General features: G+C 39.8%; 1 protein-coding gene across 1 annotated transcript in view; it reads right to left on the bottom strand.

Annotated features, from left to right (window-relative positions):
- Positions 1-13,797, bottom strand: part of ATP11A (ATPase, class VI, type 11A) — a 152,888-nt gene that overhangs the window by 69,756 nt on the left and 69,335 nt on the right. Inside the window, exons 11-16 of the mRNA XM_006851545.1 lie at positions 11,757-11,821; positions 11,109-11,190; positions 9,597-9,747; positions 7,631-7,828; positions 5,872-6,045; positions 5,004-5,167 (exon numbers count right to left, since the gene is read on the bottom strand). Of these exons, the coding sequence (XP_006851608.1) occupies positions 5,004-5,167; positions 5,872-6,045; positions 7,631-7,828; positions 9,597-9,747; positions 11,109-11,190; positions 11,757-11,821 (834 nt within the window). The remainder of the gene's footprint in view (positions 1-5,003; positions 5,168-5,871; positions 6,046-7,630; positions 7,829-9,596; positions 9,748-11,108; positions 11,191-11,756; positions 11,822-13,797) is intronic.

The following is a 13,797-nucleotide window of genomic DNA, read 5'->3' as shown; positions in this document are numbered from 1 at the left end:
TGCTCATATGCAAGTTCAGGCTGAAGAAAATTAAAAGAAGATCACAAGGGCCAAAACATGATCTTGAAGCGTATTCCAACTGAATTTAGAGATTCTCTCAAGAACAAATTTGATGCAGTGCATACTAATGATCACAGACCCAGAGAGTTGTGGAACGACATTAAGAACATCAGACAGGAAGAAAGCAATAAATAGTTCATTAAGAAGGCAAGAAAGAAGAAAAAGACCAAAAATGGATGTCAGAAGAGACTCTGCAACTTGCTCTTCAGCGTAGAGATGCTAAAGCAAATGGAAAAAATGAGGAGGTAAAAGAAATGAACAGAAAATTTCAAAGGGCAGTTTGAGAAAACAGTCAAGTATACTGAAATGTGCCAAGACCTGGCGTTAGGAAACCAAAAGGGAAGAACATGCTCAGCTTTTCTCAAGTTGAAGGAATGGAAGAAAAATTCAAACCTCAACTTAAGATATCAAAGGATACTAAGGGCAAAAGTCCTGGTGTAGCACTGAACTGCAAGGCTGGTTTGAACCACAAGGTTGGCAGTTCACACTCACCAGTCGCTCCTTGGAAACCCTCTATACAGGATCGCTATGAATTGCAACGAACTCAATGGCACTTAACAACAACAACAAGGGCAAAATACTGAACGATGCAGAAAGCATCTAAAGTAGACAAGCAGTATACACAGAGTACTGTACTAAAAAGAAATGGCCAACGTCCAACCATTTCCAGATGTAGCATCTGATCAAAAGTCAATGGTACTGAAGGTATTCGTCCAACGTGCACTGAAGGCATTAGCAAATAACCAGGCTCTGGAAACTGAAGGAATACAAATTGAAATCTTTCAACAAACTGATGCAGCACTGGAGGCACTCACTCATCTCTGCCAAGAAATTTGGAAAACAGCTACTTGGCCAACTGATTGGAAAAGATTCATATTTGTTCCCATTCCGAAGAGAGATGACCCAATGGAATGCAGAAATCATCGACAATATCATTAATAGCTCAAATGAGTAAACATTTTCTAAAGATAATTTAAAAATGGCTGCAACAGTACAATGACATGGAATTGCCAGAGGTTCGATCTGGATTCAGATGAGGATGTGGAACAAGGGTTACCACTGCTGATGCCAGATGGGTCTTGGCTGAAAGCCGAGAATTGACCAGAAGGATGTTTACTTGTGCTTCATTGACTGTGCAGTGGTTTTCAACTATGTGGATCATGACAAGCTATGGACACCATTACAGAGAATGGGTGTTCCAGAACACTTAACTGTGCTCATGAGGAACCTATACACAGACCAAGTGGCAGGCTGTCAAATAGAACAAGGAGACACCGAATGGTTTAAAATTAGTAAAGGTGTGCACCAGGGTTGTATTCTTTCACCATACTTATTTAGTCTGTACAATGAGCAAATATCCAAGAAGGTGGATTATATGAAGCAGAATGTGGCATCAGGATTGGAGAAGACTCATTAAGAACCTATGAAATGCCAATGATACAACTTTGCTTGCTGAAAGCGAAGAGGTGTCCAGCTGATAAGAAGAGAGGGCATATGCATAAGAAGAGGAAAAAAAAAAGTATTCTCATACAATTTGATGAACTTGACCTACACCTATGGATGCAGTAGCTCAAAAGAGGGAACAAGTCCTAACAGCAAGAATCATTCCCACCCCCTCCACACACAGAGTAGACAGGGATGGGCAACTTGGACATTGGCTACCCAAAATGGGGCAGGGGCTACAAAGGCAAGAAGTGACTGGCTTACAAGCTTTCAAGAGGGAACCTAGATCCAGAGGGCCTGGAGGAAGGTAGAATCTCCAGTGAGTATTATTCAACCTGACTAGTTGGGGCTGATGCAAGGAAATGCAGACGGGTCTCTTGTGACACAATGGTGAATAATTGTTATCAGGACTGATTGTGAGGGTTGGAAATGTAAAGGTAGACGTTTTATACCAAGGAGGGGAGTGATTAACTTTTCAGTCTAGGAGCGGAGGTCCCTGGGACCATCAAGGGAGAAGAGCAGAGAGCGGGACCCTACCCAGAGAAGCAGTGATGCCTGAAATGGAGGCAGAGATGATGACGTGGAGCGATGGAGCAGCTGGAGACTTTAGATTCAGAGAGGGTGAGCGACTGTATGCTGAAGACCTGGGGGGCACGTGGGAAGGATTACATGGAGGGGATTGTAACCATGGCAATGAGACGATATACGATAGAATGAATGTAAAACCAATGTTCTCCCATGTAAACTATCACATAATTCACAATAAAACATTTAAAAAAATAATAAATAAAATAAAATACTGCTGGAGATCAAAGAAAACAGCCTTCAATTTGGGTTTCATCTTAATGTAAAGAAACAAAAATCCTAACCACTGGACCCAAAAATAACATTGTCGTGAATAGAGAAAAGATTGAAATTCTCAAAATTTTCATTTAGGCTTTGACTTAAGAAAGTGGCAGTCAAGAAATCAACTTCTGCATTGCGTACGGCAGACCTACTGCATAAGATCTCTTCAAAGCGCTCAGGAGCAAAGACGTCAGTTTGAGGTAAGATGCACCTGTATTTTCAGTAGTTTCACATGCATGTGAAAGGTGGACAATGAATGAGGAAACCCATATAGAAGAATGGATATATTTGAGTTCTGGTGTTGAAAAACATTATCAAAAGTGCCACGGACTGCCAGAAGATCAAACAAATCTGTGTTGGAAGAAATACAGCGAGAGTGCTCCATTGAAGCCAGGATGGGGAGACTAGACTATGTCTCTTGTACTTTGGGCATATTATCAGGCAAGACCAGTCCCTGGAGGAGGGCATCATGCTTGGTAAAGTGGAGGGACATTGGCACAGTGACGGCAGCAATGCAGTCAAGCATAACGAAAGTTTCGAGAATCGCACAGACACAAGGTGGTCATGGGTCAGAAATGACTGGAAGGTACTTAACAACAACAACAATCCTTAGGGTCTCTAACCAAGTTATCCTTGTTTGAACCCCTGCTGAGAATTTGTCACCCCAGATACACTGAATCAGAATTGGCATTTTAACAAGATCCTGTAGGAGAATCTGTACGGATTGCTGTGGGTCTGAGACTGGAGATTTGGATTCAGTGTTTGAGGTGGAAGATAACCCCTCAGCATCGGACAGAGTTGGGATGATCCAGTTTGAAGTCCTGCTTATTCTGTACTCTCCTGAACCACACGGATGAGGCACATGCTTAGAGGTAAGTATTAAAGGTTTTGAGAAAGATGGGAGCAGATTTCTGGACTGCAATCCCGGTTTCTATGAACATTTTTATTTATTGATCATTTTGTGGTTTTTTTTTTTTAGTAGAAGGCTCCTTGGAGACAGTCAACTTCCAAACCAACCCCTCATATTACTGATGAAAACTATGGCCCAATGCAGGAAAAGTCAGTTTACTGAACATTTGCAGAGCACTTAACCATACACGACAGCTTCCTACCATCACCATTTGAGACTTAATATACTTCAGGGGAAGGAGCTCTGGTAGCATAGTGGTTACGAGTTGGGCTGCTAACCTCAAGGTCAGCAGTTCAAAACTACCAGCTGTTCCGTGGGAGAAAGATGAGGCTTTCTGCTCCTGTAAAGATTTACAGCCTCTGAGACCCCATGCAGAGTTGCTATTAGTCGGAATTGACTCCACGGCACAGACCATGACCACCACACTTCAGGGGCCACATGGGTAAGTGCTGGGAATGCAGAGGGGGAGAAAAGGCCAGATTTCTATACTCAAGGCGTTTGGAGAAGTATGGGAAGTTACAAACAAAACATTTGGATAGAATCTGTATTAAGAAGGTATGAAGACAGGAAGAGAGTGTCCACTTAGCCAGGTAAAAACCAGTAAGCTGAAGGTGAGGCTTCTTCTAAATGTTGCTGAGCCCAGAAAGGTGGGTAGCAAGAGTCTTCCTAAGTCCTAATATCCGTGACTGAAATGCAGGTAAATTTTTGAGCACTTGCTTTCTAGAGCAAACTTTTGAGAAATCCTACCTATATATGTTTAGATTTAAATGCTCTGACCATTTAAGGTCAGTAGTGATACAATTTATATATCTAATATCAATATTTACATCCATAGGAAAAGTTCATTGTTTGGTCAACAACAAGGTTGTTCTGATCACACAAAAAGCATTGAGCTGCTTTTCTCAGCAGTCATTCAATCCTTGAAGGCAGTAAAAGGGGAGACTGGGTACTTCTGTTGTTAAGAACCACTGAGTCGGCTCTGATTCAGAGTGACCCTGCGTAGGGTTTGTGAGGCTGTAAATCTCTGCACAAACTTTGTGCTTATTCTACAAAGAGTATTAGATAAAAGTTACAAGGTGTGAGAAGTTGAAAATTATGCCATGCGTCTGTGATATTTAAAGTATTTTTCCAAGTGTCTACTTAAAACGACAAATGTGAAGTAATGGAATTACCAATGAAAAGATCTTGATGGTGCACGCAAAAAACCTCGGAGTCAATATGATATAATATGAAGAAAATGAAGCTAACAGTACAAGTTGTATGACACTGGGAAAGTTACTCCATCTCTCTGGGTCTTACTTTTCTATGACATAAGAGGAAGATTTGTATTAAATGATGTCTAAAATTGTTTCTCTCTTTAAAAACCTGTGATTCGTTGGAATGACATTAAACTAACTTCTTGCAGATGTTAAGAGGAAAAACATCTATAAAAAGGCAAAGACAAAAAATCTTATAACTAAGGACAAGCTTCTTCTTATAAATCAGCACCACCTGTTTTCAAGATGGACCCCCCCACCCCCACCCCATTTCAAACAATAAGGACGTTAAGAGAAGAAAACAGAATACAAAAAAACAGTTCTTTGGTTAGTCCCATCCATCTCTTCTCAAGAAACATACCAAAGTACAGAGTGGGTTCAACTGACAACATTCTAAAGAATGGCGCTGGAGTTAAAAATACTCTCAAGGCCAGTAATTAGTATTCCTCTCCAAACCTAAAACTCGGTGATGAAGCCAAAAGACCTACCTTTGAATGCCTTCGACTAGCGCCACCTCATCAGGCGACGATGAAATATAGACACAAGATTTTCCTGAGTCTGGTGACTTCCTGGGTCCATCGACATTGTCATCATCTTTCACCTGGACTGTGTGGCAGAGACAGAGAGCCCGAAAGAACAGCTCTTCTTGTTCCTAAGAAAACAGCGCACACACACACACACACACACACACACACACACACACACAAAGTCATATTTTCTTAAAAAGAAGGAAAATAAACAAAGGGTGTTTATACAGCAGTGATGTGTAATATCTAACTGTCTAGGAATTATAAGTTTTGCCTTTCGTAGTTTATAAAGTAAAACCTAATTATGGCTGTTCTTTGTTCTTCAGTACGTCCATGTAATGAACCCTTTTGTGACCAGGGGGACACATTAGTGCCTACCAACAAGTTTAGCCTCTCAGGTTTCTTGGGAAGCTGCTATCCCAGGTGTGGCATGGGCTGCCCTGGTAGGGACCTGCATGAATCTGAGGAAGGGGGCCTCACCACATCAATTCTTTCACCAGAGTCTACTTGGTTACACGTGTCCTACATAATTATATCAAAACCCCTACTGTCTTAATTTTTTTTTTTTTTTTAATTTCAACATGAAGTTTCTAAAAGCATATTGAACACAGCACTCCTCCTTTATGAGGGGGATTCAAAAAGTCTGTAGAGAAATTCCATTATTTTTAAAATCCATTTTCCCACAAACTTTATGAAGGCCCCTTATATTCCAGTCTTTGTAGTCTATTAATCTTGAGACCATGAAAAAACCTTTCATGGACAAATTATTTTCTACTGTATATTTTTTATTGATACTTTTTTCTAGAAATGGTAAAAGCATATAAGGTACCTTCACACTGACTCCCGGAGAAGAATCAATCATATCGATTCCTGAGGAATCTGGGAGAACCTGTCCGTTACAGATGACGTGCGGCACGTACACATGGCCTTCGATGCAGCATTCCTTAAACTCCATGTTGTTCTCGGTCAGGGTCCCAGTCTTATCAGTGAAGATATATTCCACCTGTGAAGCACAACAGGCTCAAAAGGTAGGGCGAGACTCTCTGAGGAATTCAATTCGCCCTTCTCTAAATTCAGAATATCAGAACAGCCCTACTTTCTCCCAATAACAATTATTTTTTAAATATAAGCATTATATGAACCTTATATGAACATTCAGACACCTATCTCTCTGTCTCTCTAACAAGCAAATGAAAAAGAGCATTCTGTTTGTTTGGAAATTCAAATTGTGAGGGAGGCACATCCTGAATCTTGTTTTATTAAAAAATGAAAGATTTTAAGTAAAAAATCAAAGACAGGATTACCTTTATAAAGTCAGAGTTTCAATATCACTTTTGGTTTAGAAGGCAGATTTAAACAAATAAAAAGACTGAAGTTTCAAGAAGAAAAGTGAAAATTACTAAAAATACAACTCGTTTTGAAGGCTACATTTAGATAAACTCACAGGTCTCCCATTGTTCATAAATAACTGAAAGGAATTCTGGACATGCTCCTACTGTTTCCAGGCTTACGTCAGAGAGCACAACATGCCTTCCCGGAGCCCTAAGTCAGCTGGTACCATTGTTAGAGACCCTGGGAGATGCACAGGTGTGGCTGGTGCGAGAAGGACCATGCCATATCTCTAACTATTCCCATGAGAATTGTGCTCAGTGCTTCCCTGACACACATCACTGACTAGAATGGAGAGCTATAGTCAAACACTGTATTTCCCACAAATAATGTGCACATACATAGAATGGGAGAAAACGATGGAATTGTATTAAAACTGACGTAGCATAGCACTCCCATGCATCTACCTACCGCCTACCTCTCCTGACATTTCCAGAAGTGAATTTCAGCCTCATTCACCCATTTATAAAGCATAAAGTTTCTACTTTTTATCGATTTTATATCATAGAGGTATAAGCTATGGTCAAGAAGTCATGGATTGAGTTTGGTAGTAACCCAACAATCAGAAAATAAACAAGGGAAATGGTGCACTTTCTCTGGGGCACTTTACAGCCTGGAAGCAGTGGGGGTCCTTGTAGCTGATGTGTGCCCATGAACATCACACTGGAGGGAGAAGGGTCAGGTTCAGCGCAGACACAGGGCTGCCACAGTCCAAGTGGAGGCTGGTCCCGTGGGGGACAGAGCTGCTGCCCAGGCATATCCAGGTGCCTGCCCCACAGGAAGCCCGCTGGCAGGACAGTGCGGGAGTGGGCATGGACTGCTCTGACTTCGTGGGGGCCCCGGGCGGCTGGTTGGATTCATCCCAGCAATGAACTCCTCAGTCCTCGGCACTTGAGGACTTATATCAAGTCCACAGATTAGTTTATATCATTCAGCTCATGTGATTTATTTTCCTAAAGTTGTAAATATCAAACCACTTTTAACTTTGATGTAAATAAAGTTAAACATACCCCAAAAATTCCTGACTTTTTATCACCAGTTATCTCTCTATGTGTGAATTAAAACTGACATTTCCATTTGCCCAGTTGGATGCTTGACCCTGGATGGTACTGACCGTTTAGAATCTAGATAACTGGAACCCTCTTATGGACTGACACCATTTCTAATAAGTTATGCAAGACAATTCAGGAGATACTGACCTGTCCTAATTCTTCATTTAAATCAGAGGTGTTAACCAGAGGCCCCTCCCCTATTTCTTCATCAAACATTTCTTCATCCCAAGTGATGAAATAAGAGCCAAGAAATTTTTGCATTTCGACTGTGACGTACATGGATACTGGGATAATGTAGTTAAAGAGGACCATGAAAGCCAGGAAATCCGTAAAGGCGCTGAGAAACTGTAAAGAAACAAACCCCAGCAGTTGATCACTGAAGAATGCATCATGTCATCGCACCCATTAGCGTGGGAAAACAGGAACGTCCTAAGTGAGTAACTCAAAGGTAGGTGTCAATAAAATGACGAGTAATTTTTAATAGAAGCATCTCAAAATCCAAAGATAAGGGTTACTCAGTGCTGGCCGCAGCCATCGGCTAACTTGCCTGTCACTTGATTTTCTACTGATGACCTGCCAAAGGCCATGAGGTGGGTTTGCAGGTCTGTTTTATCAATGGGGTGAAGATGCAATTACACGGTGAATGCCCACATTGCTAAGAGGGAGGAGACACTTTTAACTCAGATGTCATGGAAATTTAAAATTTGCTTTCTAATTTTAATAAATTAACTATAGAGATAAAATAATAACCTATCTGATGGCCCTCCCAAAAATCTGAAAAAATGATTTTTTACTTTCCTCTTTTGTACAGTTTTGTCCTCATCTCTGAAATCATGCTAGTTTTGACAGGTTCCAGTGATAGCTTAACTTCTGGAAATCTCTGCATGCTAGAAGTGCCTGTCGGCCACACAGGTGGGGCCACTCCAAAGGACATTATAGGAGTATTGGAAAGCATTGTGAGGTACGGGTCTAGATTTGTGTACAACCCTGGCTCTGAACTAAATGAAACTAGCTATAAGACTGTACCATTTTGAGTATAGGGAAGCTCAATCAAAATATTTGAACACACTGCTCTGGGGGAAAAAATAACGCTGATAAATATGAATAATTGAACTGAAATCTCCTGAAGAAAATGAAATAAATGCTTCCTTTAAAAAACCCATTGCCATCGAGTTGACTCCCACTGATGGCAACCCAACGTGTGTCGGAGTAGAACTGCACTTCATAAGGAAGACTGCCAAACCTTTGCTCTGCGGCACCTCTGGATGGATCAGAACTGTCAACCTTTCAGTAAGCAGCTCAGCAGCACCCAGGGACTCCATTCTGACCCAAATTTCTATAACTGGGCTTAGCCCTTTTTGACAGGTTTTTGTTAAAGTGGTTCTGTTTACATCAAAATAATGACTAACATCAAGTGCGCACACTCTAATAAAAGGCTCAGTGGTTAAGGCCCTGGGTGGGGTGGTGGTGGTGGTGGTAATGTGCAGTGGAAGCCCTTGGATACTAACTGATAAGCTGATAGTTTGAAGCCCTCCACCCCCACCCCAGTAGTACTGTGAGAAAAAGACCCGGTGATCTGCTTCTGCAAGATGGCGGCTGGACTCCCTAAGGGGCAGCTCTACACTGTTACACGAGGCCATTATGGGTTGAAACTGACAACAGCAGCAAATGTAGTATAGCACACACTGGGGTCTGGAAACACCAAAAATGTTTAAAATACTGTCCTCATGCATTTACTATGGGAATCATTGCCATTTCAGACCTGTATATTCAAATGCCTAAAGACAGCAGCAATATCCAGCATTGTGTTGCTATAAGATAAGCACATGACTGTAAACCATAGGTCAGCAGTTCAAATCCACCAGCTGCTCCTCGGAAACCCTATACAGGGTCACTATGGGTTGGAACCGACTCGACGGCACTTAACAACAACATAGCCAAGAGGACCACTAGTAAACACATCAACCAGCGCGTCTATTACTGAGGCAGAATCAAATCTCTTTTTGCCTATAGCACATTCACCTTCACAATTTTACTGGACTACGATTCCAAAGCAATGGTCTACTTGGAAAAGATAAAGGGTCAGCGGGACCTCAGGAGTTGTGTCTCATACCAAGTTCCTGTGTTTCTCTGCCTCAGTTTTCTCATTGTACCAGGGTTCATCTCGAGATGGGTTGCTCTGCCACACATACTTCAGGGCCGTATTGATCAGTGCTTTACTGATGAGAATACATAGGTACACAATGAGAAAGACATTCATCGATCTGAAACAGAAGGGCAGTGATCATTATTGAGCTAGTGTTCCCTTAATAAAGAATGAGCTGTACATATTCTTTTCCTAAAAATGCCACGATAAACCTGCGATGGAACAATGAAAAGGGGAGTTAGCACAATAATGGGTTTTAAAGAAAGTTTCCACACCCCACTTGACACAGTAAAAAATGACAATACGAGTTCAGCTATATCTGAGTTCACTCCATGATCACAGGCATATAATTCTAGGCTCCATAAGGGAAAGAATTAAGGAAAGGGATTTTTTGTTTTTCAACAGAAAGAAAACTGCACACAATTACATTACTGACAAATATTTCTGAATGGACTAGAATTCTATAATTTAAAAGAACATTCAAATTTCAACGATCTTTTACCATTAAGCATCATTTTGATAAGTTCCAAATGTAGTGATTATCATTATAAAGGAAGGAAAGACAAAAGGAAGAAAAGAAAGGGAAGAGGCAGAAGGAGGGAAAAAGGAGAAACATGAATACTATGAAGGGCAATATTCTCAGTATGGGGAAAATGTTGAATCTTAGCAGACCTTGTGAAGAAAATTTTATTTTCCAGTATCTATTTTTGGGACCTATTTGTCATATCTAGACATCTAGAAACAGACTTCTTGCTTATGATACCCCCAGTCTCCATTTTCATAATTGATACAGTCATAGAAGAACAAAGACCCAATGATCACATTTAAAGATCAACTTACAAAGACAGAAATACCTCCTAACAGTCTTCCTAAAAAAACCCACCAAGAATCCCTGAGTAGCATATTCCTCTTTCCTAAATAATTTATCAGCCATTTAGTGGTCCATTTTGAAGTCAAGCACGTACTTTAACAAGAGGTTAAGCAGCAAAATTTCAGACCACATAATCGTACAAATTAAAGTATCATCTTAATATTTTATCATACGGATTTTACTCTGTAACGAAAAGAAGCCTATGTTCTGTCTGCTGATGCTTAATAAAGCCGTATCAGTAAATAGAAGGTGTTTTCCATGAAATCCCAGAGTTAAAAGTAACCCTATTTGGATATTTAACAGAACTATGGAACAACTGTATGGCTATAGGCAACTAACTTCAATACTAAGAATTCTTAGGAATGGCTATACGTAGGACGTGCTTTCAAAGTATACTGAAAATTAATAATTAAGTAAAAACCAATTGTGTGGCATTTGACCTCATTTAAGTAATTGGCTTAATAGTTACCAAAATACTGTATAACTTAGAAACCATGAAGAAATTGCTAATAAGCCCCAAAGGAAAATCTTTTCACCTCTACCATGGTTGATGTACTTTAAAATCACAGTTTTGTACACACTTCACATGACAGGCTACTGAACCTTACTTTTCCACAGCAGACCGTTTCTGGGATTTTGATTGATAATTTAATGCCATCTTGGTTTCCATGCCAGTGTAAATAGCAACTCCTGTAAGGTACAAGAGGTACAAGCGTTGAGGAGACGGCCTCTTGACTTCACACAGGAAGTTCTGGATAGCAATGAGGACAATGAACAGAATTCTTAATTTCACTAGGCAAGCTAAGGAAGAGTCACATGATAAGTTTCCGTTAGATTAAATAAATACCCCCCGCCAGAGAACAATCTGTAGTTTAAGCTCACATTTTTACATACTGGGTTTTCTGACAGTGGGATACAATGCATATTCTTTTTAGCTCATTTCATGAAACGCCAGAAATGAGAGATATTAGCCAAGAAATTGCAGACATTCAAAGAAATTTCCTGAAGAGCTGTATTGCAGGAATCCGGTCATGGATGTAACTATGCTTCTGAGTTAAAAAATATATATTTGCAGATGTCATTGCTCATGGGTTAGGGTCATACATCCACACGCATTTCCTTAGTATGACACGATGATTCCTGCCATAAAGTCTACAGCACCTCAAAGAACAAAGAGATACTCTCATGATATATTATGGATATTAACATTGCCTAATTTTAGACAGTATTAATAATTCACTAATTACAATATTTACCAAAGATTTTCTCAGTGTTCTTCAGTGTGGCTCCTCTGAGAAGTAGGTTTTCTGATCCTAACGGCCTGGAAAAATAAGGATTATCACAAACAGAACAAGAAAGAACACAGAGGAAGGCAAAACACAAGATATAAAATAAATTTACTTAATTTTAAGAGGAAATCATTTATTCAAATGTTGATCCACTTATATTCAGATAACTAAAGTTAGCCCAGGTCCATGTAAAATTCAATGGCCTTTATCTATGGGATGATAACAATATTGTCCTACTACAATAATTCTCCACAGAATTTTAGTTTTAATTGTTGCTGTTGTTGTTAAGTGCCATAATGTTGGTTCTGACTCATAGTAACCCTGTATAGGGTTTCCAAGGAGCGGTCGGTGGATTAGAACTGCCAGTCTAGTGGTTAGCAGTCAGAGCTTATCCTACAGTACCACACCAGGATTCTAGAGCCTTCTTACTCACAGAATGTCCCTGGAATTAGCAGCATTAGTACCATATGGGAATTTGTTAGAAATGTAGAATCTCAGATCTCATTCCAAATCTACTAAACCAGAGTCTGTAGTTTAACACACAGTCATTAGAGATGGAGAAATTTGTCACTGGGGCAATGATTGTTCCCAATGTGGCCCCAACAGGTATCTTTAGCTGCATTTGGGAATTTGTTAGAAATGCAAATTCTCAGGCCTCTAGCTACAGTATCAGAAAACGTGGCAGTAACCTCTTAACAAGTCCTCTCGGCAATTCTGCAGCACCTGAAAGTTCCAGAACTGCTTTACTAGAGCGTCCCCTTTGTGTTGTGAAAGCTCAAGGGTAGTGCATGTGATTCATGTGGTGTTCAGTTTCTGTGGGTCATATCCTCTGTGAGAAGGATGGACTCGCTTAAGCAATCATATTACTAAAGATGAAGGCTAGGATATTCTATATGGCATTTATAAAAACTGGTAATCAAGTCTACAAAGATGTAGAGTTGTATCTGTAGATCTCTGAAATAGATTACCTATAAATCAGAATCCATCCCAGCATCGCTACATTTTAGAAAATACAAGCCAACATAAGAATTTTAAAATCACTCATGTAAGAGCAAGTCCCGTTCTAAGCACTAAGAGACAAGGGCAACAGACAAAAATCTCTGCCAGCATTGACTTTATGTTCTAGTGGGTCCCTTTGCTGATGGAACAATAATTTTCTTCTCATTTCCTAAGCAGTAAAAGAGAAATAATAAGCAAAATTTGAATTTATAAAGGTTGCTATCGATAACATTGTAATGATTTCTATGGGAGGTAGAATGAGTTGAAATTATTTGGTAAAATTTGCTTTGTACTTAATTAGTGTAGTTAATGTACTATTATTATCACTCAGAGTTGACAGCCTACTGAACATGATAAAGATAAAATATGTGCAGTAGATCTGGTCACTAAAGTTCAGAGCTGCATCTAACTGAAGACCAGGAAGAGTACAACCTGCTCAAGGAAGAGCGCTACCTGAGATACACACAAACGGACAGGCAAGTCCTAGGGCTAGCAGACACTCAACACTCATTTATGTGGTTGACAATCATTAGAAATGAAGCTCTCTGGGCAGTCTATTTGTTGCCTGGTTGTGTTCTAAGTATTGTCAGAGCTTCTGTTAGTAACACACTTAATAAGCCATGTCATTAGTATTGACGACCACAAAAGAACCTTTGACAAAGCACTGCTGAGGAGTTAAAAAATAATTTTACTTTAAAAAGCACTTTGTTTCTAGTTTGAACAAGGAGGAAGAAATACTATCAATCTAAGTGGACTGAGGATTTGGATGCATATTTCAGAATTATCCAACCATGAATTTATAAATTTTTTAAAAACCCAAATATTAAAAGTCTATCAAATGGTCTAAATACTTAAGAAGATTAATTACAGTTACTATCAAATACAAAATACATTAGTGACTGTCTTACCAAGATGCTCAGCAAACAAATTATAAATATAAAGCAAGAAAAGGCTTCCCTGTTTACCTTTTTAGATCCATCCCATGGACAATATGAGTAACCCTATATCT

Source organism: Chrysochloris asiatica, unplaced genomic scaffold (assembly GCF_000296735.1).
Source record: "Chrysochloris asiatica unplaced genomic scaffold, ChrAsi1.0 scaffold00029, whole genome shotgun sequence".
Taxonomy (NCBI): Eukaryota; Metazoa; Chordata; class Mammalia; order Afrosoricida; family Chrysochloridae; genus Chrysochloris; species Chrysochloris asiatica.
Note: the sequence above shows the minus strand (reverse complement) of the source record. Positions and strands in the feature narration are given on the sequence as shown.